The sequence below is a fragment of the Nothobranchius furzeri genome, chromosome 5 (assembly GCF_043380555.1).
Source record: "Nothobranchius furzeri strain GRZ-AD chromosome 5, NfurGRZ-RIMD1, whole genome shotgun sequence".
Classification (NCBI taxonomy): Eukaryota; Metazoa; Chordata; class Actinopteri; order Cyprinodontiformes; family Nothobranchiidae; genus Nothobranchius; species Nothobranchius furzeri.
Window position 1 is genome coordinate 45408515 of NC_091745.1, and position 25452 is coordinate 45433966.

General features: G+C 42.3%; 1 protein-coding gene across 7 annotated transcripts in view; it reads left to right on the forward strand.

Moving 5' to 3' along the window:
* cobl (cordon-bleu WH2 repeat protein) overlaps positions 1 to 25452 on the forward strand; it is a 91521-nt gene that overhangs the window by 38049 nt on the left and 28020 nt on the right. For all 7 annotated transcript variants that reach the window (XM_070550804.1, XM_070550807.1, XM_070550806.1 and 4 more), the window contains 2 exons: positions 14277 to 14459; positions 23500 to 24055. In XM_070550804.1, the coding sequence (XP_070406905.1) occupies positions 14277 to 14459; positions 23500 to 24055 (739 nt within the window). The remainder of the gene's footprint in view (positions 1 to 14276; positions 14460 to 23499; positions 24056 to 25452) is intronic.

Sequence of the window (25452 nt, forward strand, 5' to 3'; positions counted from 1 at the left end):
CACGGTAAACCCACCGAGATAATTTAGTTTTTTAAAAACTGGACGGTTATTTTTATTGTCAACTTTTTTACCGGGGTTTACCGCTATACCGGTTACCGTGACAACCCTAGTTGGGAATATTACACGCATCACGGTACAGATCACCATCACTCAGAACTTGAGGGAACTGCGTAACAGTAAAGAGCAATAGCACCTTCATCTAACGTTACCTCAACATCTTCCTTGGGTTCCTTCCTCTTCTTTTGAAAATATTTTAACTTATTCATCTGAAAATGCAATCTGAAATTAATCTAAATGGGAAAATTACCCGACATTAAAGAGCAAGTAACACCTGAATTAACTTTTTTTTTGCTGACAACCTGTATAAGTGAGTGTCTAATAGTCAGTGTTGGGAGTAATGCGGTACAAAAGTAATTAATTACTGTAATGAATTGCTTTTTGCTGTAATGTGGTAATGTAAGGCATTACAGGGAAAGAAAATGGTAATATTTACTCAGTACAATTGTCAGTAACGCGGTAATTACAATGCATTTTTAAACCCAGAAACAAAATGTGGGGTTCCTAAAAACTCAAATTGCGGGAAGCCTGAAAAAAGATCCAGTATCCACATATATGACGTCATTTATGGACTCGGCTTTGCGGGCATTCTATGAGCAGAGAGGACGCAGCGGTAATGGCTCAAATACTCCAGCTGTGTCCTGCACGCAGCCGCTGTTATATTCACAAAATCGCTCCACCAAAACAAAGTCATTCGTTTGCGATCGTTTATATCAACCTCTGTTCTCTGGTACTTCACGTACTTTTCAGCTGAGTTCATAATCTGTGCCCCGGTGATTTCAGCTCATTGCTGCTGGAGCGCAGCGCATATTAAGCGTTTTTTTTTTTTTTTTTTTTTGCGTTCGGTAGATCCCTTTGGCTGATTAGTTAGTAGGAAATCTAGGAAACAGTTTTTCTGGAAGACGGAGAAAACATGCAGCATGCAGGAAGGTTAGCGAGAGAAAGGGTGGGAAATTATTCAAATAAAATCAAGAAAACAACACAAAGTGCTTGAAAAGAAAAAAAGTACCCAATACACATTTTTACCAGTGAAAAGCAATAATATATAAGCATTTAATATTTATACATGTGATAGAATCAGATCACCCCAGAAGTCAGTCCCACATCCAGGGCCGTATCAAGGCATTTGAGGACCAAGGCAAATATAGACTTGGAGCCCCCATCACCTCACTCCCTGCTCAGATGGCCCTATAAAATGGCAGCGTGCTGAGAGTACAGATTGTTGTTGCTTTTATTTAATAAACAATCATTTTAAAGCACTGTTATTATATCTGACTGTTTTTAACATCAACCCTAGCTCAGATACCACATCACCTTCCACATATATGTCATGAGCTCACTGAGCGTCAGATTACCAGATTCATATTGAAGTTGTTTTGGTGAAAGTTACTTCAGGTAATGCAAAAGTAGTGTAATGTCTTACATTTTAAAATCAGAAATATTGTAATGTAATGAATTACTTTAAAATGAGGGTAACAAGTAATAAATAATGCATTACAGTTTTGAAGTAACTTGCCCAACACTGCTAATAGTGCCGTAGTGTGGCAGTTTAGTGCAACTTATTTTAAATGTAATTTTTCAGCCCAAAACCGTAATTCTATCTCCTTCTTCAGGTTAAAACTCTGCTCCATATTTATTTAGAATCAGCTCTGGCTGTATAATCACTTTCCAACCTGTGTAGCCTAACCCACACAAAGCTTAAAACAAGCCACTCGACCTCTTTAAAAAAGCATTCATAATTATGACTGTTTTATCAGCCTGCCTACCAGTTCTGAAAGAAGCAAGCTAGTTCTGTTCTTGAAGCTGTCACGATTCACACACGGAGGAGAGGTGACGTCAGCCGGGAGGTCAGGTGTTGTGAGAAATTGTGTTCCCCTGAAATATTCTGGGAGACTCTGTGTATGCTGCGCATAAACTCCTATGGATTACCAGCAAAAGGAGACCCAAGTCTAAAGGTAACGTTTGAGAAGAAGCCCTCTGTGTCGGAGCGTCTCTGTAACGCTGATTTAGCCACTGTCTAGCACTGGAGCGTGTTGGGCAAGACGGCAGGCTGCGGGAAGAGAGGAGACTTGAGTAGAAGGACTTTAGAACAGACACGTTAGGACCGGATCGGAAGTTCTGGTACAAGGAAAAGACGAATGGACAACTTGAGGTGAGTTTGTGAGTCAGAGACACTAATCAGAGGCTGGCATCAAGCTAATAGCGGGCGGGGATCTGAACATATGCGGCTTCCTTGTGTTGGACATGATGATAAACTGGCAAATTTTATGTCTTTTGATTTAAGTTTTTTTTTTATTCAAACTAACAAATACAGCAACGGTGTAGCTATTCTTTTCTACTTCTTAGCTGAATTAGCAGACCCCATGCTTCCAGGGCGCACTGCTGCCCTCTGCTGGTTCTTTCAGGTTACAGCCATAGTCCAAACGGGTAATGTGGAGCTCGTATGTCCCTAAACAGCTACTGTATTGTGAGATGGTGGATGACCATGGAGCGTCGAACACAGTTTATGTATATAAAAATGTATAATTGCAATTTGAGAGTAATATTTACAGTTGATGTTGGTGAGAAATATTGGTGAAAAAGGACAAGTTTGTGAACTGGAAACACAGGATTAGATAGAAAACTGGTAACAATATCACACACTGGGCCTTTAAAAGGGCTCCAAACATGCTTCAGTGTGATCTGGAACCTCGGACTCAGTTTCCTTCAACACAGAATTAATGTCATGAATGTCCATTCTACGTTTTTAGAGAGTGTGCTTTAGCATTTGGTCCTCCTCACAATATTGCAACCATGTCCACCAGAGGGCAGCGCTGCCTTTATCCTTAGTAGCAGAGTATTCAGAGTAAAGCCATTTCACCTTTAAGGAGTAAATAATTACTAATTACAGCAGAAAATATATATTTAGGTTATTTTATGCTTACACTCATCAATCCCTAAGTTATGGTACTCTTAAGTCCTGTTCAGTTGTCAGGTTTCAAGAAGAGTCTCAACACAATCATGTAACAACTAGATGTGAGGAGGATTTATTATCACATGGCGGTTAGCCTAAATGCAATGTAAATATTACATTTATTTGTTTTTAAATGTATTGCTGATATATTTTAACACCAAGATATGACTCCCACCCATTCCCTCCTCTGTAAACCAGCTGCTCGTGCTCTTATCACCATAACCTAATGATGGAGGGATTTGATTGTATTAGCTAAAAAAATGTGCCTGGCTTCTTGTTCAAAGCTTTAGGCTCGACCCCACCCTTCTGTCTTCTTATTTTCCTTTTTTATACACAGCTTTGTCTTCACTGTAATCCTCTTCTAACATCAAGCTGTCTGTTTTCATGTTTTATTCTTATTTAACTCTTTTAATCACATATTCTGATATAAATGCGGCTGTGAAAGGTAGCTGATAGAAAGAAGACAGAACACTAAGTTTTCTATAGACACAGTTCAGAATAATGTTAAACCAGGAAATGTGTATTCTGAATTGTCATTGTGTTCCTGCTTAGATTGATTTGTAAGCAAGCCTCAATGCAGCATGTTTTCTTTCCCTTGTTGATAGGATAGGATTGTTTTTCAGCCAAGATCCTTTAACAGACCACACACACACACACACACACACACACACACACACACACACACACACACACACACACACACACACACACACACACACAGTGTTATCAACCAGAAGGCATCAGATTACTCTACCTTAGCTACATTAGCGCTAAAAGCCTAGCCTCTTATCTCTAATTGTTCATTGAGGACTGAACTAATGTGATGGTCAGTGTAATAAGAGGTGTGGTCTGAGAAACATGGTCAGAAAGCATTGTGTTAGGCATTTCTGATTCTAAAACATGAATCAGCTTTTTCTCTTTGAAAGGTGTTGAGGTTCACATCTGAGGTTGATCACTATGTCCCATTTCTCCAAACCTTCTCTAAACCTGCAGCTTTCAAATTCCATTACAAATGTACACTTCTATGTATCACATGTTCCCACTGAGACCTGAAGATTTTCTATTCTATGCTACGCTATACGATGCTATGCTATTGTAGCGTTATGGATTTATGCTCTTTTATGAAAGAGAAACCATGCTACGTATTAATTCGGAATATTAATTTTAATAAATCAATAACCAAATTTTATATTGTTCAGAAGACTCAAAGGTTGTTTTCATCCATAAACTGCCGATAATATCTGAGTGTCTGTGTTTCAGTTCAATGAGGAAACCAGTTTGACGTTTAAAAGTTTTAATTCTTCAAATTAAACTAATGATTTTGAAATTGACAAACAGGAAATACAATCAACATTAGTAACTTTGTGGGACAATCTCTTTAACAGTTGATATGCTGTTCTGGCTCAAATAGACCTTCTGATGAATTTATGAAGATTGAGAATGTTGTGATGGTGAGAGTGATATGAGCTGGGATGGGTGCGTGAGTGCATCTGATTTTGCTTCAGGAAGAAACAGGTGTCTGAGTGAAAAGTGATGGTTTGAATAAACTTAGGCTTTTAGTTGGAAAAGATGCATCAAACGCTAAACACCGTGTTCTGTCTCACCGAATTCTTGTGGACCCTCTTTCGGATCCGGGCCGTGGAGGATGTTGTGGTTCATCCGGATGACACCGACGCTGACAGGAGACGTAGGTGTTGAGCGGACCCGGTCCAGAGTTGCCCCTCGGTACACGTTGATGGTAAAGCGTTTTGTCGACGCGCTTTCTTAAGTTAATTCACTCAGAAATCAAAAGACTCAGTAATGAGTCTGCGTTAGAAGTTGCGATTCAGCTATTCTGCCTGGCGTGGCAGAAACAGCGTGAGAGGAGGGGGGGGGGGATTGAGCCCATGGGCTCCGTTCCCCGTTAGCGGTTGTTCACAAGTCCTCTCTCTCTCGTGGCCCAACACGAACTGAATCAAAAAGACTGAAAACTTACCAAAAACCTTTCTCTTCTCAAAGCAAACGTGCGTCATCAAATGTGTCTGGAGTTTACTGTGAGCAGGTGTGTGTGGATGTGTGTGAATGTTTGTGCTTGAGTGTGTGTGAAGGTCAGTAACAAACATTCTCAACATTATTTAAGAATGGATTCATTAAACCATTATAATTACCCCAAAGCTAAATAGTCATTCATTTGATTAATCACATTTATAATGAGCAAAATGATAATGGTTACTTTAACATTAAAATCAAGAAAAAGAAGTTTAAACTTTATGTTTTGACTTGGTCTGGGTACAACTCATGTAAACACATCTTCTGGTAGACTGCAGGTGGCAGATGTTATGGTTTCTTCCCAGACTCGCTGGCGTTCAGGTCTTAATCTGTGGGTGAAAGTTCTCAGCGACCCAGCTTTGACACAGCTGAGTCCAACACCACCATTGTGACAGAAAACCCATATTTCCTCACGTTACATTCCCCCCTTTTGTGACGACATGGAGGTCAAGCAGAGGCCACCTGACGTCACAACCACAATAACGTGATGTACTCGTAAAGGTAGACATCCCAGATGAAGGCAGGAACGATGAAGCGTCACCACAGGTCTCGTGTAGAAGGGAGTCTATCCTGATCAGATGATTAAGGCCAAAACTGTTGCAATCATTGTAAAGTAATCCACTTAGGAATCTTGAAAGCAGAGCTATTTCAATAGCAGTTAATTTTCATCAGCAATAATGCAAAGGTATGCAAAGGATAAGCAGCTCGTGTGCCACACGGAGCTGGGCAGGTGATGTATTCCCCAGGCGTAGTCCAGGCGAAGTCCAGCGCAGACCTCGACCCATCTCGAACCACGACCGAAGCCCCATGCGACAGGAAACCAGTTGAAGGATGGTGAAGACGACCCCTCTGATGGGATGTAGTCCATACGAGCTCGGAGAAGGAGACAAAGTGAGACAGCCCACACGATAGATAGCATTTGATGCAAAACAAAGAAATCAATCAAAACCTATCTATGGGTGCCTCTGGGAAAATGTGGGTGCCTTTTGTGAATTATCTAAAGAAGAAATGTACTGCACCCTGTTCTACGTGTCATGTAAAAACGTGATGCAGGGAAAACACAAATAAAAGAAAGTAAATCCTAACTGATATGTGAAACTCAGCAGGCTGCACTAATTAAAGGCATATATATAAAAGAAATAATCATGAAAATGAAGGGCAAATTGGCTTGTGGCCCTTTAAGGGAAATAGTAACAAAATAAAATTAAATTTATAATCAAATATAATCATGCTACACAAAGCACTAAGAAAAAGATAGAGATGTAAATCAGTTCTAAAAATGTAAATCAGTAGGTTAGTAATCCCTAAAGATGTGAGTTAGTAACAGGACCCTGGCTGGAGGCAGGTAACCTGAAAAAAAAAACTCAAAGGATATCACGTGTTAAAAATTCATCCCACAAACGAGAGAATCTGTAACGGTCCACCAGTCAGTGGAAAAGAATCCGGTCAGAATAGTCGGTCAGAATAGAGTTTTGAATCTGGTATTGCGGACCCACAGAGACACGAGTTTGGACGTATCTGTGGGAGCAGGCTCATAAGCGATTTGGTTAACAAACTGTTTGTATCTTGTGTTACGAACCCACAGGGAAACATGTTTGAATTTACCTGAGGGTTCCGTTTGGAACTGGAGCGAAGCTGATGGTTTAGCTGTTAGATCAGAACCTGATTTTACCTGCTCAAAGTTGTGTTGCAGCTTTACGGAGGCGACTTTGTTGTGATCAGAAATAGTAGTGAACTGGAAATGCGAAAATGATGCTCGCAAAGCAGGAGGAGGCTCCCCACCCCCCTTTTGTTTCTCAAACTTATGCCGTGTCTGTGAGACAGGAGAAGCATAACAAAGAACAGTTCTTAAGCTCTTAAAAGCCCTATTACCAAAAAGATGCACATCGTCACCTGAATCGTGCTGAAAGAGTAGGTGTTCAGATGTCCAAAGACCTGGAGGTGTTGGACTTGGAGGTTCCGAAAAGGAGTGATCCAAGGATGGTTGTGTCACGGGTGTCAAAGCAAACCTAGCCATGTTTAGAATCAGATACAGACATGATGCTAGCTTTAGGAACATGGTCTGTCCTGAAAACTGAAACCAAGAATACTTTATTCCCAAGAATGATGGAGGTTCCCACACTGAATCAGAAAAACCCGGTTTAACCAGAGTATTTACAGACTGACTAGAACTCCGCCCCGTAGAAGGTGCAGCACCTAACTCCGGGTCGGAGGTCAATGTTGTCAGCTGAATTGGTGGAAGGTCAGTGTCGATTTCTGCAATGACCCGCCCGCTCGGAGGAGGCGTTCCCCCGAACCGGTTGAAGTCCGCAATGGAAAACCCAGAGCCACTCAGCACCCCCCCCCTTTGTCAGGAGGGGCCCCGAGCATAGCATCACTGCACGCACCTACACCTCCCAGGCCGGGTGGCACCCCCGGGCCCGTGAGAGAGATGATCGCAGCAACCACCGAGCTTCCTTCAATATCGCCACTGACCACTTGACTACTGGAACCCGCAGGGTTTTCTGCGTCGTCGTGGTCACCTGTAAGAGAAATCACAGGAAAGAGAGCACAGAGGCCCGAGACTAAGTCACACCCCTGTGAAAGGAGAAAGGAATTGGCCACCGTATTAGCAGAGGTCACAAACTGAAAAGTGACAAGGTCATTCACATAAAGGTCAAGATGTCCGGGCACAAACCCCCTAAATGGCATGGTAGCTCCGTCCGGAGACCACAAGTGTTTCACGGTGGCTGACGTTTCCATCACGCCCCGATAAAGAAGCTGGTTTGTGCATGAAGCGGACTGACGAGTAAAACAGACCTCTGACTGAAGCGGTGGATCACAGCCTGAAGATTTCACACCCATGCTGGAGGGATGTTCAGCCTTTAACATGGATGACAGAGGAGAAGCATTAGGAACCAAAGGATTAAGCACAACCTGTTTGCCAGAGAGGTTAACCATAGGCTCAAGAGATTTATTCAGCTTAAAAGTAGCAGAGAAAGTGTTGTTCATTTCAAACCTTGATGTTGATGGTGGGTTTTTGACCCCCTGGAAGAAATAAAAGTAAAGAAAAAGCGTTATGACTGTAAACAGCATGCTGCTCGAATTCACGACATGAAGTGCAGACCAGAACCACCTCCGACCCAGTGCAGCTGGCACCGAACCGCAGCCACTAGTCCCCACTGTTCCCGACCGGCGGCACCCGCCTAAAACGGGCCCGTTCGGGCGGGCGGAGGGACCAGCGATGCTCGGCCGGTGAATTTCCTGCGTCTTGGCATGTTCTGGAAGCAGAACGTCAGAGAACCTTACATCAGGTGTAACAGTGCAAGAAAGATTTTGTCGTGTCTCGTCCATCTCCCATTAAGTTCAGAGCAACTCGCGTTTTTACCTTCTGAGCCGACGTTAAACTCCGGGCAGATTCCTTAATATGTCTCACACAAACAAGGACTGACCGTAGCCTACTTAACTTTATGACACAGGGTAAAACAAGGAATTGTTGATAGAGAAATGAATACACACAACTTCACAAGATGGAAGAAAAAGGCATGGAACCGAGCAACGGAGGCTGTGAAAGCCGACCCGTTCACCGGTCCAAAATAAAAAAAATAAAAAAAATAACAAACCCTACGCTGCCGTGTTGGTATCAGACGGACAAACGTAGCAAAATGTAGATTCTACACACCGTAGCGATTTACAAGAATCACCGCCAATGCGGGTTTTGTGAGGACACAGACTGACTGTGCCAGAAATGATGACAATTTAACGGGACGCGTGCCCTATTTGTCTAACTGTGGCGCTAGCTTAGCTCCCCGGCCAGGCCTAGCGTTCTTTGTCTGTAGCGGCCAGACTGAAATTTCCCCGATTAACAAGTAGGCATCTCGCTCCACTTTTAATACGGACTTTAAAAAAAACGTACGCAATCTGAATGCAGTAACGCGTAACGGCTGTGCCTCGCTTTACGACGTTTACCGAGCAGTCAAGCTCCGGCAGGTGTCACCGAGCATTCCGTTTAAAAAGCGCACGCAATCTGAATGCAGTAGAAACTTCTTTCACAATAGCTCGCCCACAGTGTCAACACACTGAGACGAAAGGTGTCCGAGAAGTTAGTCTCGGTTCTGAGGTTCGGAGAATTCAGTGATAATTTTAGGAACTGAGGATAAGCTGCACGGTAGCTCACCCAGCAATGATCAGAGCGGAAACAGAGCTGTCCGACCTGAGGTTAGATTAGAGACGCGGCGGCGCGTCAAAATGGACAGAATTTAGTCAAAAGCACAACTCACACGTTCGCTCCGAAGGCGAAGATGGGATAAATCAAAGTTAGGTCTGTAATTTGCGGTCAATTTGAGATCGGAGATCTTCCGCCGTCAAGTTTCCACCAGGACGCCTCCCGGAAGAGTGACTTCAACGGAACAATTTCCGGTTAATTTCAAAATAAGACATCAAAGTGAAACACAGAGAAAAGCGTTGTTTGTAGCTTTTAGATGTAAGAAATCAGATAAATCACAGATATAGAAGTCTGGATACGCTCGCCATTAAATGTAGCGTTATGGATTTATGCTCTTTTATGAAAGAGAAACCATGCTACGTATTAATTCGGAATATTAATTTTAATAAATCAATAACCAAATTTTATATTGTTCAGAAGACTCAAAGGTTGTTTTCATCCATAAACTGCCGATAATATCTGAGTGTCTGTGTTTCAGTTCAATGAGGAAACCAGTTTGACGTTTAAAAGTTTTAATTCTTCAAATTAAACTAATGATTTTGAAATTGACAAACAGGAAATACAATCAACATTAGTAACTTTGTGGGACAATCTCTTTAACAGTTGATATGCTGTTCTGGCTCAAATAGACCTTCTGATGAATTTATGAAGATTGAGAATGTTGTGATGGTGAGAGTGATATGAGCTGGGATGGGTGCGTGAGTGCATCTGATTTTGCTTCAGGAAGAAACAGGTGTCTGAGTGAAAAGTGATGGTTTGAATAAACTTAGGCTTTTAGTTGGAAAAGATGCATCAAACGCTAAACACCGTGTTCTGTCTCACCGAATTCTTGTGGACCCTCTTTCGGATCCGGGCCGTGGAGGATGTTGTGGTTCATCCGGATGACACCGACGCTGACAGGAGACGTAGGTGTTGAGCGGACCCGGTCCAGAGTTGCCCCTCGGTACACGTTGATGGTAAAGCGTTTTGTCGACGCGCTTTCTTAAGTTAATTCACTCAGAAATCAAAAGACTCAGTAATGAGTCTGCGTTAGAAGTTGCGATTCAGCTATTCTGCCTGGCGTGGCAGAAACAGCGTGAGAGGAGGGGGGGGGGGATTGAGCCCATGGGCTCCGTTCCCCGTTAGCGGTTGTTCACAAGTCCTCTCTCTCTCGTGGCCCAACACGAACTGAATCAAAAAGACTGAAAACTTACCAAAAACCTTTCTCTTCTCAAAGCAAACGTGCGTCATCAAATGTGTCTGGAGTTTACTGTGAGCAGGTGTGTGTGGATGTGTGTGAATGTTTGTGCTTGAGTGTGTGTGAAGGTCAGTAACAAACATTCTCAACATTATTTAAGAATGGATTCATTAAACCATTATAATTACCCCAAAGCTAAATAGTCATTCATTTGATTAATCACATTTATAATGAGCAAAATGATAATGGTTACTTTAACATTAAAATCAAGAAAAAGAAGTTTAAACTTTATGTTTTGACTTGGTCTGGGTACAACTCATGTAAACACATCTTCTGGTAGACTGCAGGTGGCAGATGTTATGGTTTCTTCCCAGACTCGCTGGCGTTCAGGTCTTAATCTGTGGGTGAAAGTTCTCAGCGACCCAGCTTTGACACAGCTGAGTCCAACACCACCATTGTGACAGAAAACCCATATTTCCTCACGTTACACTATACTATGCTATGCTATACTATACTATCCATCCATCCATCCATTGTCTGAACCCGCTTTGTCCACGTAGGGTCGTGGGAAGGGGGGGCTGGTGCCGGTGCCTATCTCCAGTGGTCAATGGGCAATCAGGCGGGGTACACCCTGGACAGAGAGTATACTATGCTATGCTAAGCTATGCTATGCTCTAGGCAGCAATTTCTAGAAAACGACAAGACAAAGCCCCTAATTACTCGTATTTGTGCACAAATAAACAAGATGTGTTTAAAAATCATCTACAAACTGCTGCATGACAAAATGAAATACTTTGGTTTCTGGTCATTTTGACAGTCATATATGTGCTCGTTTCCTTGTTACTAATTAAAGAAATGCATCTCACTGACAAAAGTACCTTTAGAATTTATAAAACTAAACCTGATAAAATCATTGTATTTTCTTATTATACTTCCTGATCTTGCTTACAAACTTTAAAACTGTAAGCAAACTTATGCGAACCCTACCTAAGAAAATGTTAGAATCCCAGTCTTGCATTCTGGGGCTAAATCGACAACGGCGGGTTGCATCTCAGTATTTTCTGCAGAACATAAACTCTACCTGAACTTTACTGCATTTGGTATTCTGTGAGAACCTTGTCTGCTTCCACTGCACTCTAATTTCTCTGCTGAAGACTTTAATGTAGGTTTTGTAGGAATTTCCCCCAGCAGTCTGTCATTTATTAGTATTTCACCTATAACTTTTTTATTTGTATTTTTTGTGTGACCTTCGTCATCACCCTCTCCTTAGTCGGCTCTTTCTACCTATTCTGCCTTTCCTGGGATCCACTGATTTCATTTTTCATTTCATTTTCTCTTTCTCTTTCCTTTTCTTTTTTTTTCTTTTTTCTCATTTAAACACATTTTGAAATCTTTTTTTATATTTGAAATTGTTTGTTTTTGTGAAGCGCCTCGTGAGTTTTATCTTGAGAGGCGTTATAGAAAAGATCGCTTTCTTTTCTTTTCTTTGGTTCTTTACTTTTTAAATAACAGAGAAACTGGTTTTACGGTGAGTCCCAGTGACAGGTACATCATTAATCCATTCATTCCTATTGGATTAATTATTAACAGCATACCCAGTAATTGGTCCAGTAAATGTTTTATCTCTTTATAGTGGGATTCATCCTGCAGCCAGTATCTAAACAACATTAGTTTAAGACACAACCTGTGAACAGTGTTGATTGTTATGCAGATGTTTTTTTTGTGTTACTCACATTGTTATTATAAATGCACTGCTGAGTTCCCCCAACAGCCAGATTACATGTTAATCTATGTTCCTCACCTGCTGTTTGAGAAGATTTCTGATGATTTACTAAGGCAAGATGTTGCAGAGAGAAGGTGAAAAAGTCAGCTAGAGTTCATGTGAATATTTTACTTTGAAGGATATTCTGGGTGACATAAAAACATGCTCTTTTTTAGAGGATTTCAAATAGGAATCGAACCAGTCGTCTCCTGCAGCATTTCTTTTTATGTTCTGTCAATCTGCCTCCCCCCCTTCCCCCTTCCCCCGCCGCTCCTGTCTGGCTGCGAGTCTTCAGTCATACAACACAAACAACAACTGGTTAGACACAGCAGGGCTTAAATATTTTTATGTTTTTTTTTTTTTTTTGTTTCTCATAAAGAATTTTTGCTTAGCATTTTTGGTATGTTTTGGAGTTAAATGAACACCAAACCACCAATAGTTAATATTAGTTTTTGAATATGCATTAAAGCAACATTAAACAAATAGAAATGTTTAACACTTTAAGTTATTATTTTCTAACTGGTTTTAGTGGTTCACATTGGACAGCACCCTGTTGCCCTCTGCTAAACAGAACCTGCATTCAATAGTGTTGTTGTCCTGGTAGGAACCAGTAGGAGGTGGATCAATAGTTGGGTGGAGTTTACTGTGCCACCAGCTCAAATAAAGGCTAGCACTTAGCTTTTTCAGTTTGTCGACCATCTAAAAAAGCACCAGAAGAAGAGTTTAGCATTTGTATTGGCATCATAGTGAAGCCTGTAAGTAGAAGTAGAGTAGTGTCCTTGGAGGCTAAGCAAAAAAGCGTGAACTAGATGAACAAGGAGCTAAAAACCAGAGCAGTGAAAACCCTAACTCCCGATCAGCTGATGACGGCTTCAACACACCTCGCTGCTGTGTGTGTGTGTGTGTGAGAGATAGTAACGCATGCAATGTTTAAACAGTCACTCATCTCAGAAAGGTATAATAAACTGACAGAATTGTTTAGAAAATGATCAGAGATTTTAGGTTGTTTGGTACTTTAAGACACGTTGTTTGTCATAGTTTACAGAGGAGTGAGGACACGGAGCATTTTCCCAAATGCTAACTTCCCTTATTGTGCCGATGGACTTATAGATCTTATTACTTATACAGTTGACATGCATTTTCCAACTCAGCCTTGCATCAATTTGATTTCCAAGACATTTTGGGACATCCTGGGACGTTGATGGCAGAACCTAAAATTCCTTTTTTGTGTTTTTTATCTTGCATTCAGCCGTTGAGTTAACTCATTAAGGAATTTGCTTTCAAATACTTTTCTTCGATCATGGAGGGCTGTACACCCTGGTGTGGTGCCCCTGTTGGTGCCATAGCTCTGTACCAAGCTGAGCCACAAGAAGGATCAGATTTTCAAGATCACTCAAGTCTCCCTTTGATCAGATATTGGGAACCATTTTTATCTCAATGTTTTAGTCAGGAGCAGCCACCCTTTGAAAATAAGCTTACACTGTCTGCTTGATCAAAGAAGTGTTGGATTATTTGTCATGGATGAATAATGGGGGGGTGTCGTTGCAAATCTGACCACATACTGCTAGTTGTGTGTGTGTGGTGTGTGTGTGTGTGTGTGTGTGTGTGTGTGTGTGTGTGTGTGTGTGTGTGTGTGTGTGTGTGTGTGTGTGTGTGTGTGTGTGTGTGTGTGAGAGAAGTTTAATGAAATTTGCATGTTTTCAATATAAATGTCAACTTTACCCCGAACACTAGAGTTATCGCTGCCACTAATGTAGACCTTGACACCTCATAGTGCAACACTTCTGAACTTAATTTGAAGGCTATTATTGGCTGGTCTTTTTTCCTGTTGTTGGAAAAATATACATATTTAGGTCAAAGTAACAATTTAAACTAAGATTGTAGTTTATCTCACTTGTAAGTTGCTTTGGACAAAAGCGTCTGCTAAATACATAAACACACATATTTGAATTATGGACTAGCAATAAAAATCTTTATAACAACTCAGTAGTCAATATTGTCACAGAAGCTTCAAATGTTGTTTTTAAACTAACATTTTGGTATTGAGTCTTTATTTAGTTTGTCTGACTTCACCCCCTCTCCACGTTATCTCCAGGGTCTGTCCACATCATCGGGGGTCCCAAACATGGGGGTTCAGCCTGGCTGTCTGGGCCAATCCCAGTCTGTCACTGATATTCCCAGGATGTCATCTGCAGCAGAGACCAAAAAGAGAAGGGCCCCAGCACCACCCGGTGCTCCGACACCCAGCCTGGGACAAACCAGCCTAACGAACGATCAGGTGAAGGGATAGAGTGTGTGGGGGTGGGTGTGAGGGTGGGTGGTTTAAGTCCAGATAAGTTGGTAACATAAAACACACTTCTTACTGAAGAATTGTCTCTAAAAATATACTTTTTTTTCTTACTCCAATAAATAAGAGCACTATTTCATGCCCAAAGTGATTCTTGCAGTGTCCTGCACAAAAATTTACAGATTTTGGTTTAAATGTCATACGCAGATGTGTTGCTGTGAAAGCATCCTGGTAAATATTAGAATCCATTTTTCTTAGACTTGGTTTCCTTCTTTTTTTACTACTGTACAGCACTTTGGTCAGCTGTCATGCTGTTTAATAAGTGCTTTATAAGTAAACCTGGTATGGTATAGTTAGACCTGACAGTCATATGAAAGCTGGCATCTAACAAAAACCTTTCTCTGTTTGGGCCTGAAAGTCTCGAGCTGGATTGCCTTTATTGGAATAAAGACTCCCTGCAGTCTCATTATAGTTATGACGGCATGCTGGGAAATGTTGTTTAGCAACTAACATCCCTCCTTCCTCTGACAATAGGTTTGTGTATTTTCACAAGCTTGTGTGCTTGATAGATGTTTTTGTGCAGAAACGTCATTCTCTGGTTGAAAACTGGTGATATCCTCACTGGCTTAATTAACTCTAGCGAGGAGAGCACAGAGGAGCTGAAAACATTTCTGAGAAACATCACAAAAGGAGCTGAAAATAAAAGCCTGAGAGATTAGAATGATAAAGGCCACATTTTTACTTATTTCATTTTTTTTCTCTGTGTTCAAACATACCTAAATGTAGTTGCTGTAACACACATTGATTCAGTTCTAATCTGCAGCACTTTGTCACCATCTTGATGCATTTATATGCTGATGTTGCATCTGTGGCATTTGTCTTTTCCCCTTTGCATCATAAGCAGTAGTTTTACAATATATTTGCTCATTTCAAGCATCACAAAGTGTAGTTGTTTAGAAAGAGACGTCATTCATGCATTCACCTGTCAAGGGAACAATTATGCCTCACTTCAGATCCAAATGACTAAAATGCCTCTGGGGCTCACAAGGGCAGCCAAAAACAGCAGGAGTTGGAAAGGTTATCTTCAGACCTGATGACTGGTCTAATAATAGATTTCTCCATCCTGCTCATATGCCGTTCCTGAACTATTACCCCGTCTGAGCACAGGGTCTCCCGTGTATTTCTGCATGTCCACTCAGTGCAGGTCACCTCACGTTTCATCTCTGTTTTCTGTATTTGTTGGAAGATTGAAAACTAGATGTTGACGGGCCGAGCTTATCGACTAATCAGCCTCAGGCCAACAAGAGCCATTGTATAAAGTAATATCACAGAACAATAAATCTTAATGTTGTACAGTTCTAAACAGAGAGGGCAAACTACTAACTGAAAAAAAATTTCAAAGATGCTACAAAAATCGAAGGTGTTTATTGATTCAATGTGCCTGACTTATATTTTTTGTATCGTTTAAAAAAAAAAGGATTTAGTTTCATGACTGTGAACAGTGCCAGAGCAGCCATGCCTGATCAAGTCTGTTTCTTAAGGCCACTGGCACCAAAGAGCTCTGCATGACTAGAACCTGCCAAACAACTGTAAATGTCAAATCAAATCAGATCACAGTGAAAAATTGTACTTTTCCATTTAGCTGAAGTTTGGCCTTGTATCTGCTGAAGGCAACAAGCTGTACTGGAAAAATATTGAGTGGGAGACTCTGATACTCTAAAAGTTTTAGCTCTGCTTGATTTGATTGTTGAGGTTGTGAAAGATCACTTCACTTCTGCTTATCTTAATGTATTTCTTGTCAAACCAATGGACAAAGCCAGAGAATGAGAAAATAAAATGCGAGGGAAAAGGCGTGCAGATAACATGGCGTTTACAAGATTTTTTCAACTCTGCGCATGCTCAGCCGGTTTAAGCTGATCTAATGCTTGGTGCATGATCAGATCATTTCAATTGGTGTCCATGTAAACAGAAATTTGGGATTTCCGATCAATCGATATTTGAGTTGAATAGAGGAAATTTGGCTCGTGTAAACTTGGCTAGTGAATAATGGTAAACCAGATCCCTGTGGTGACATGTTAGATCAGCCACTGTGGACAAGAATGGTTAATAATAACATTCCATCCATCCACCTAGGGCTGCTCGATTATGGCAAAAATAATAATCATGATTACGGTGACTGAAATTGAGATCATGATTATTTAGGACGATTTTTCAATTTATGTTGATTTTATTTGTTTTTATTCAGTCATAAAATTGCTCAGGGCACAATCACGACAAAAATAAGAAACAAGATGATAACTAAAAGAACTCCTGATTCCCAGTATAAAAAGACCAATATACTTATAGCTCATAGTTTATGACCCAAGGGCTGTAGACCTTGGTTTAACTCATTTAAGTCTTACCAGTACAGACCCAAATACCAATATCTTGCAAATACTGACAGCAAGAATTATACAGTGGCATTCATAACAAATAAGTGCAAATAAATTGATGTTCACAAAATGTTGCATAACATTTATTGAGTCGTGTCAAGGTGCTGCAGGAGCATGCACTAACTAGCACCGTGTCCTCAGAGAGATTAGTTATTATTTATCAGCGTGAGGAACTTATTTCTACCTTATTTATAAACTATTTATTTACAAGTCCATCAGTTAATGTAATAAATGTCCCAACCACAGTTGCACCCCCCACCCCCCAACCCGGTCTCACAGCAATCCGGGGCAAGCTGCACGTGTGTTTAGCACGCGCACATTTAGCCGTTTTTAGTGGCTCATGAGTCCGCAGGTGTGGTGTGTGTGTCACTCACTCTGGTTAATCCAACAAGGAGCCGGCTCCGAGAGTTGTCTTTAGCGACCGACACATCACTACATCATTCCCTTTCCTAATGTCCTGAAGAACGGTCCAAGCGCAGGCGGAGTGTTTAGCTAGCCTGCAGGAAATGTCGACGACAGTTATCCAGAAAGTAGCTAAGGGTTACCAGAGATGTTTTTGAGGTGTTCGCTAGGTACTATTAAGTTAAAAAGTCAAGAAGGGGGTCTGAAAAGCTGCTAGAAATAGCGTCAAAGTCACCAAGTTGGCAACACTGTGGGAGGAGCGCTTCATTTGCAACTCAGGGCAGCGCAAGTGGGAGGAGCAAATAATCGGCTTGTTTTGTTTTTTATAATCGTTCAAAACTCAAATCGTAATCGTGATTAAAATTCGATTAATTGAGCAGCCCTACATCCACCCATTTTCGGCCGCTTATCTGAAGTCGGGTCGCGGGGGCAGTAGCCTAAGCTTGGAGGCCCAGACTTCCCTCTGTCCAGTCACTTGGACTTTGACTGTTTATTCTGTGACAAAGTGCAGAGACGTGAGAGATGTAACTTACAAAAAACCTAGTTCACAAGAAATGATGAGTGATGTTATTGTGAACTATCGTTCTCAGTAGCAACATCTGTGGCCAGGATTTTAGCCAACATTAGTCAGCATACAACACTTCATTCTCTTGGATCTGTTGTAAAAGTTATTTTAGGCTGACTAAGCAGAGATCAGTAACTTGTTACAAGAAAAAAAAGTGCTTGCGTCATTCATAAGAACAAAATTTCTACTTGAGAATATTCTGATTGCAATTAAGTAAGATTTAATGATACAGCACATTTAAAAAGCAGCTCATATGAACCTTACAGAGGTTTTACATGTTTAGATTTGGGTTATGCAACATTACCATCACATCAACATTGGACTTGTGTTGAAACCCAGTACAGCTCATATTGTGGTCAACTGCCTGCAGCAGCTACCTTCACATTGCAAGTGAGGGACATGACAGTTTCTAAACAGGATAAAGTAACATAAAAGAGCAAGGGTGGAGGAAGTAATGAGATCAGCAGCAGTAAACACCATGTCTTTAGTCAATTAATTGTTAATCTGACTCTTAACAGATTTCTATTTGCATTATACGCTGCCTGGCCACCTGAATTAAACTAAGCAAATGGGTACAAGCCTCCTATTGGATAAATACTGCATGGGTGAATATCTTTCAACTGCCAACAAGTTATTTATTCCCAACTGGTGCAATGAATAGCTTCTCATTTTTTAAACAACCATGTGGAAAGACGCATCTGGTGGTCGTGGAAAAGTTGTGTGAGAAGGGTCAGATCATCGGCATGCATCAAGCAGAGAAAACATCTAAGGAGATGCAGAAACAACACAAATTGGGTTAAGAACTGTCCAACGCATTTTAGGTGTGTTCTTGCTGTGTCTTTGTAAATCCATGCTTTCGTTCTTTTTTAAACACAGAAACAGTTTTGTTTACCTGTTTGTAGCTACGGTTTCGCCGACAGCTGCCGGCTTCTTCAGGCTGACGCTGATGGTGGCGCGTCACTTCCTTCTCCGTTTATCTGCGGGCAGCAGAGGACGTTGTCGCCCTCTACACCCCGCTCTCCCCTCTCCGACGATGCAGTCCCATGCGTGGTCCAGCGTGTAAACTCCGTCGTCCCTGGACACGGATCATAACCACTGAACAACAAAAATACAAAAGATGGATCAAGGAAGCAATAGAGATAAGGAGACGTGGATGTGGGACCATGAACAGGGACGACGGAGTTTACACGCTGGACCACGCATGGGACTGCATCGTCGGAGAGGGGAGAGCGGGCAGTAGAGGGCGACAACGTCCTCTGCTGCCCGCAGATAAACGGAGAAGGAAGTGACGCGCCACCATCAGCGTCAGCCTGAAGAAGCCGGCAGCTGTCGACGAAACCGTAGCTACAAACAGGTAAACAAAACTGTTTCTGTGTTTAAAAAAGAACGAAAGCATGGATGTGTCCAACGCATTATTACAAACTGGAAGGATAGTGGGGACCCATCGTCTTTGAGAAAAAAATGTGTCTAGAAAAAAAATCCTGAATGATCGTGATCGGCGATCACTTAAACGTTTGTTGAAATCAAATCAAAGAAAAACAACGGTAGAACTCGGGGCTGTGCTTAATAGCGAAAGCACGAACATTTCCACGTGCACGACGTGAAGGGAACTCAGGTGTTTGAGACTGAACAGCTTTGTAGCCTGAAGAAAACCACTAATCAGTGAGGCAAACCAGGGAAAAAGCTTCAATTTGCTGGGAAGCATAAAGATAGGACTCTGGAGCAATGGAAGAAGGTCATGTGGCCTGATGAGTCCAGACTGACCCTGTTCCAGAGTGATGGAACAGGTGCATCAGGGTAAGAAGAGAGGTAGATGAAGTGATGCACCCATAATGCCATCATTGGCTGCAAACTCCGCTCCTTACAGGACCTGGACACCTTCAGGATGTTGAGGCGTGCAGGTCGGATCACAGCTGACCCGTGTCACCCTGGACACAGTCTCTTTGACTCACTCCCATCGGACACGAGGTTCCAATCCATTCGGACCAGAACTTCTTGCCACAAGAACGGTTTCTTCCCCTCTGCAATTGGACTCATGAGTGACAGCTCTAGGACTTCCCACTCCAGTCGCTGTGTTGTTTGTACCTGAACTCTTCCACCCTGATTGGTACCTAAACTGGCCTGTATATACTAGCCATTTCTCTAATTAATGCCACTTTATATTATTATTTTATCACAATTATATTCTAATTTCCTGTTTGCTGATCTAATTTTTTCATTTTATTTTTTGCACCAAGTACTGCAGCAATTATCTAACATATTCATTTCCCATACGTACTACAGTAACCCCTTCTGACTCTTATTCTGATGCCTAGTGTCTGCTGTACAAGGCTGTGGGGGCACTGCTATGATGTGGGCTTGCTGCAGTTGGTCAGGTCTTGGGTTTTGCAGATTTTATTTGTCATTTCTCTTGAATCCATTTGTTTTAACCCTCCCGCTGTCTTTATGGGTGGCCCCACGAGGAAAGTTGACCATTGAGCAGGATTGATGGTTTATCCCTTGAGGTCCACATGGCAGGGGTGAGGTGGTGCTCACTCCTCACCCCTGCCACATGGACCCAAGGGATAAACCATCAACCCTGCTCAATGGTCAACTTTCCTCGCGGGGTCACACCCGTTAGGACAGTGGGAGGGTTAAAGTGTGCTGAATGGGATTTGTCACTGTGTTGTCGAGACAGTTGGCAATGCAGGACATGAATATTTAACGAGGTCACCCTATGATTTATTCTGATACAAAACTCTGTTCAAGTGAGTCAGTATGAAGGCCAACATGATCACTCCGTGGCTCTTTTTACTTCTTTGTTTTTCCGAGTTTAGGTTCAGTTTAAACAGGTGAAGAGATAACAGAAAGGACCGATGGCCAGGTCTTTCCTGATGGGTGGCACCGATGGAAAAACATGGAAGCAGATGTTAATTCACCTGCTGTGTGGCCATGCGATCACTTTATATTATTTGCTGGAATGAAACCCTTTTTTTTTCCTGAATCAGTTGACGTATTGGTAAAAAGCCACATGTGACAAAGCCGACAGGCAGCACTTCCGCTGTATATTTCTTCTGCCTGTTCGTCCTCTCCTGGAACCTTTGTTATGCTGCAGCTGGGAACAGCAGGCGTTTTGGTTCTAGTTGGACATTGTACATTTTGCATTCTCTTTTATGTGTCTGGATGTGAAGGAGCTGGGCGTTTGACGAGATGTATTCAGTTTCATGACTTCAGTCGTAATACAAGTGAGATATTTTTGGTAAATTGTTAAATACTTGTACTGGTCAAAGGTTTGGGTGCATGTGGCATATTTCATTTTAATGTTAGAGAAACATTTGACATTATTAAGATGGTGATCTAGCGCACAAGCTCAAACAAGTCTTTTCTCTGTACCAACTCTTTCTAATAGGTCATAGGTCAGTGTAAAACTGAATTTTACAGTGAAACGTAAGAACAAGACGACGGCTCATTATAAACGGGCTCAATGAGGTTTCTATTCTTGTGCACATGCCTTGACGGCTGTGAGACTGTGACTGAGGGGCCCGGATTAGGGAGGCATGCCCCCCCGCCGTGCACGTAGGATAGGATCTGTTTGGACTTGAGGCTGTCTAAGCAAGTTTATTTATGAAGTCAGCCAGCTCAAGTCGGGCAAACCGATGAAACAAACACAAGTTTGTGTCTACTTCAGAGGATTTGTGTGGCTACAGTTGTGTTGCTATGCTAAATGCAGATTATTATTTAGATGTTTTAAATCAGTCTTAAACAATTAGTGTTTTTTATAATTCCTAATACCTAGACACATTTGTTTAAGACACTTGATTTGCAGCGTCTCTGCACAGACTTGTTAGACACTCAGCATAAGAACGTTATTCTCCCCCACTTGTGGATTGAGCTTGGGGAGCGGGGGCCGAAACATTAAACATCTGTGGGTTAGTAGGACAAGCTGGATGATGGAGGAACTGGGTTAGCTATGCCTCTCATCTATTTCACCACCCGTCACTCCCACCCTCACACACACATTGTTAACCTTTCTTTTTTTAGCGTGAAACTCCTTTTATCACACACTCACCCATACGTCTTCGTTATAACACTCACACACTCGCCAACCATCTTCCAGCCTGCTGTTGTGTGTTTATCACACCGGTGCCCTCCGTGTTGACAGTTTAGCTGCGGTTCTTGCCTCTGACAGGCACATGCACACACATGCATTTGGGCTTACGGATGCATTAGTGATTACGCTTATGCATGTTGACAAGCCCAAGCACGCTCACATACACACCGTCACCCCCCTTTTCATACATGCACACACTCCATCTCACATTTCTCATAGCACCGTAAGGCTGACCTGTTACAAAAGGGCCTTTAACCATCAAGAGTCCTTCACAACAACTGATGAATGGTAATGCCATCACGCTGAATCCTCCGTGGGCCACCCTATCTGATAAACATGCTCCAAAAACCCTTATCCTCAAAAACTATAGAGTGGAGCATTTAATGGACAAACCAGCTTGTCCAGGTAGGGTTTCTTTGCAAAGAGCCATTTTTCTTATTTACCTGTTTACTGTTGCTCCTGGAAACATGTTCATCTAATATTGAAGTTTTTCTGATACACAGATGTTTATAGATTAGCTTTGGATGCAGACTAAAAAGCTCTTGTCTCAGTTGCACACAATGCATTCAGTCATGGCACCACAAGCCCAGAAGAGCAGCAAAATTTTAACCCTGCATAACAACTCCATACTCACTCTCTAGCTCAGGCCTAAGTGTGATCATGATTGCATGAAGTGTGTGAGTGTGTGTGAGTGTGTGCTTGCACGCCCTTTCTTGTGTGTTGTGACCTCTGTTATTTTCCTCTCACAGTGAAGCACGACTGTAATCTTATGTTTCACTCTGCAGGAAACGCAATCACAACAATGTATAGATACATAAATGCATATACACACACTACAGTACATACGATCCATCCTCACTGCAGCTCAACTTTGGCCCACTTCCTCTGATGTGTTGGTATTCATGTATGTATGAATGCATGAGGGGGGGGGGGGGGGGGGGGGCAAGACGGCTAGCTGGAGGTCCATTTGGACTTCTATAACATGGCCTGCATGGAGTTCACTGAGTTTGCGTATGAACCCGTTGTTCCTGCGGGAAGGCAAGGTGGCCTGATCTCTTTCTTGCCCTGGTAAATGATGCAACACTGTATGCAACTCTGGGCATGTTCTCGGAGTTTGACAGAACTAAAGTGGTTTGAGAATTTTTCTCAAAGAAGTTCTGCTTGAAGCGTGTTAACTGTATAAAACAGATTTTTAGGGTGAGATTGAAATTTCAGTAAACCAGCACAGTAGAAGTATACCTACATTACTGTTGACATGCTCACCAGCTGAATGAATATACTACCATTCACGCTTTCTGTCACAATACCACAGTTTCACATTACTGACAGAATGCATAAATTTCCTTGTGCAATAATTGAGAAGGCACGTTGACACTCTAATGGTTCAAATACTCAGACCTCTGCCAAATCTCCACTCCGTTTGATTACTCTGTAGTAAAGTCTATTTTAGTCCTGACTGCCAAATTAACTGAATAATTTATGGCTAAACCACATAGACGTGCAGAAGATGCTCATGTTTTCCTTTCTCTTATTTTCTATCAGGTTGGATTGGAAATCCAAAGGAAAAGAAAGGCTCCAGCTCCTCCTCTAACTCCAACCTCCTTCGCCCAGGACTCTGATGAAATTTCAGCACCTGCTGTTCTAACTCTTGATCACCACACTTCTGAAATTCCCACCCCAGCTTGCCGCAACAAAGTGGCACAGTCAACCACGGTCTCCGAAGTCACAGTTGACATACAAACTGTAAAGCCATCTCCTCGCAAAAGAACAGCACAGCCTCCACCCGTGTGTGATGCTGCTCCGACCCCCCGTTCTCCATCCCCGAGCAGCAGCACCACAGACAGCCTGGCTGCGCAGGACTCCAGCTCGGAGTTCAGTCGCAGCCTCGGTGACTCGGATGTTGACCTTGAGCAGGCTGGTTCTTTCTGCAGCACCAGCAGCACAGCAAGCAGCTCTGTGCAGGTCCAGACCACCACTAAAGACTCTAGCAGCTCACCTGGTCAAGATGTTAACCCAGACAGCAGTTCCGGGTCAGACACAGGGTCGGCATTGAACCTGAAGCTGGATGAAGTGGAGAACAACCGACACAGTGGAATGGGTAAATAAATGCCTGTAAAATGGTACAGACACATAAAAGTTAAAGGTGTGGTTCACTGCAACAACATTTTAAAAAATAATTTCCGATTATAATCAGTCACCCTGAGTTAGTCTCTATGAAAATAGTCTCCTACACCTATCTCCTGTTTTAACTTCTGATTGAAAACAGACGGTGAAAATCTAGGATTTGACAAGCCTGACAGATCTACGTCACACTCTCACTAACATCCATGGAGTCACCCATCTTGACTCACGACGCAGAAGGCTGTTGTCGGTTTAGCATCCAGGAAACAGTAGAGAACGTCTTGCTAGTAGAAGCTAACCGTTAGCATTAGCAACTCCACCACACAGCAGAACTCCCTCAGGCTTGTGTTATTTGTGGAGATAAAACACAAATCATATCAAACTGAGTCAGTGTTAGTGTTGTGTTGCTGTTAGCCAATCAGAGGCGAGATGCCCAAATATCAGGAAATAAGATTCCCCATCCCGCTGTTTGAAGCTCAACTCTGATGTGGTTCATTTCTACTTCCTGAATCCCCCGAATCCACCTTACAAGGCATTCATTCCTACTAGAGACCACTGCTAATGCATTTAATAAACGAGTGAACTGCATCTTTAAAGGTATGTACCACTGAAAAACTAATTTTTAATCATTATTCATGACTACAGCTAGCTCCTGCATAAGCCTCTTATACAAAATAGAAGTTGAAACAAAAAAAGACACCACTGACTTGTCTGCTGAGCCGCCCCCTCCCACCCCGCCCACACCCACGCAAAATACCAGTTTTACTTTCGTTATTAAACAACGAGCAGCACCTAAATTAACCTTTTTTGCTGATGACCTGTATAGATGAGGGTCTAATATAGATGAGGGTATAATAGAGTGTACACATATGTTATCATTATTTTGGCAGTTTAGTGTAACACTCTAAATTTAGAGTCAGCCACAGCTGATTGCTGTAGCGCTGCAGGGGGACGTCTGTGCAGTACTACATGGCTGCACTGCACTGGACTCCTGCTGAGTCTCACAGCGCCTCCACCTGGCTCAATCATTCACTTCCTGATATGACACATTGGCGCTCGGAGCCGCTCGCCTCCTTAAGAAAAATGTCCTCCTCCCTTTTTTTCTAATGAAGGAGGTGAACAGGAAGTCCTCCTTCCTGCAGTCTGTTTCTGTGCCTGCTCTTCTCCTGAGCGGTGAGTCTGCTGTTTGTGTGTGCTTGTGTGCACGTGCAAGTGTGCGCACATATGTTGACAGCTCTTTTTTTCCAACTGAGAAACTCTGAGACCGCATGCGGGGGGTGCCGCCAATCATTTCCTCAGTGCTTCAGGCAACACCTTTTTCCAGGTATTTTTCTAACAGGAAGTCTGGTTGAAATTAGGGCTGCAACAAACGAT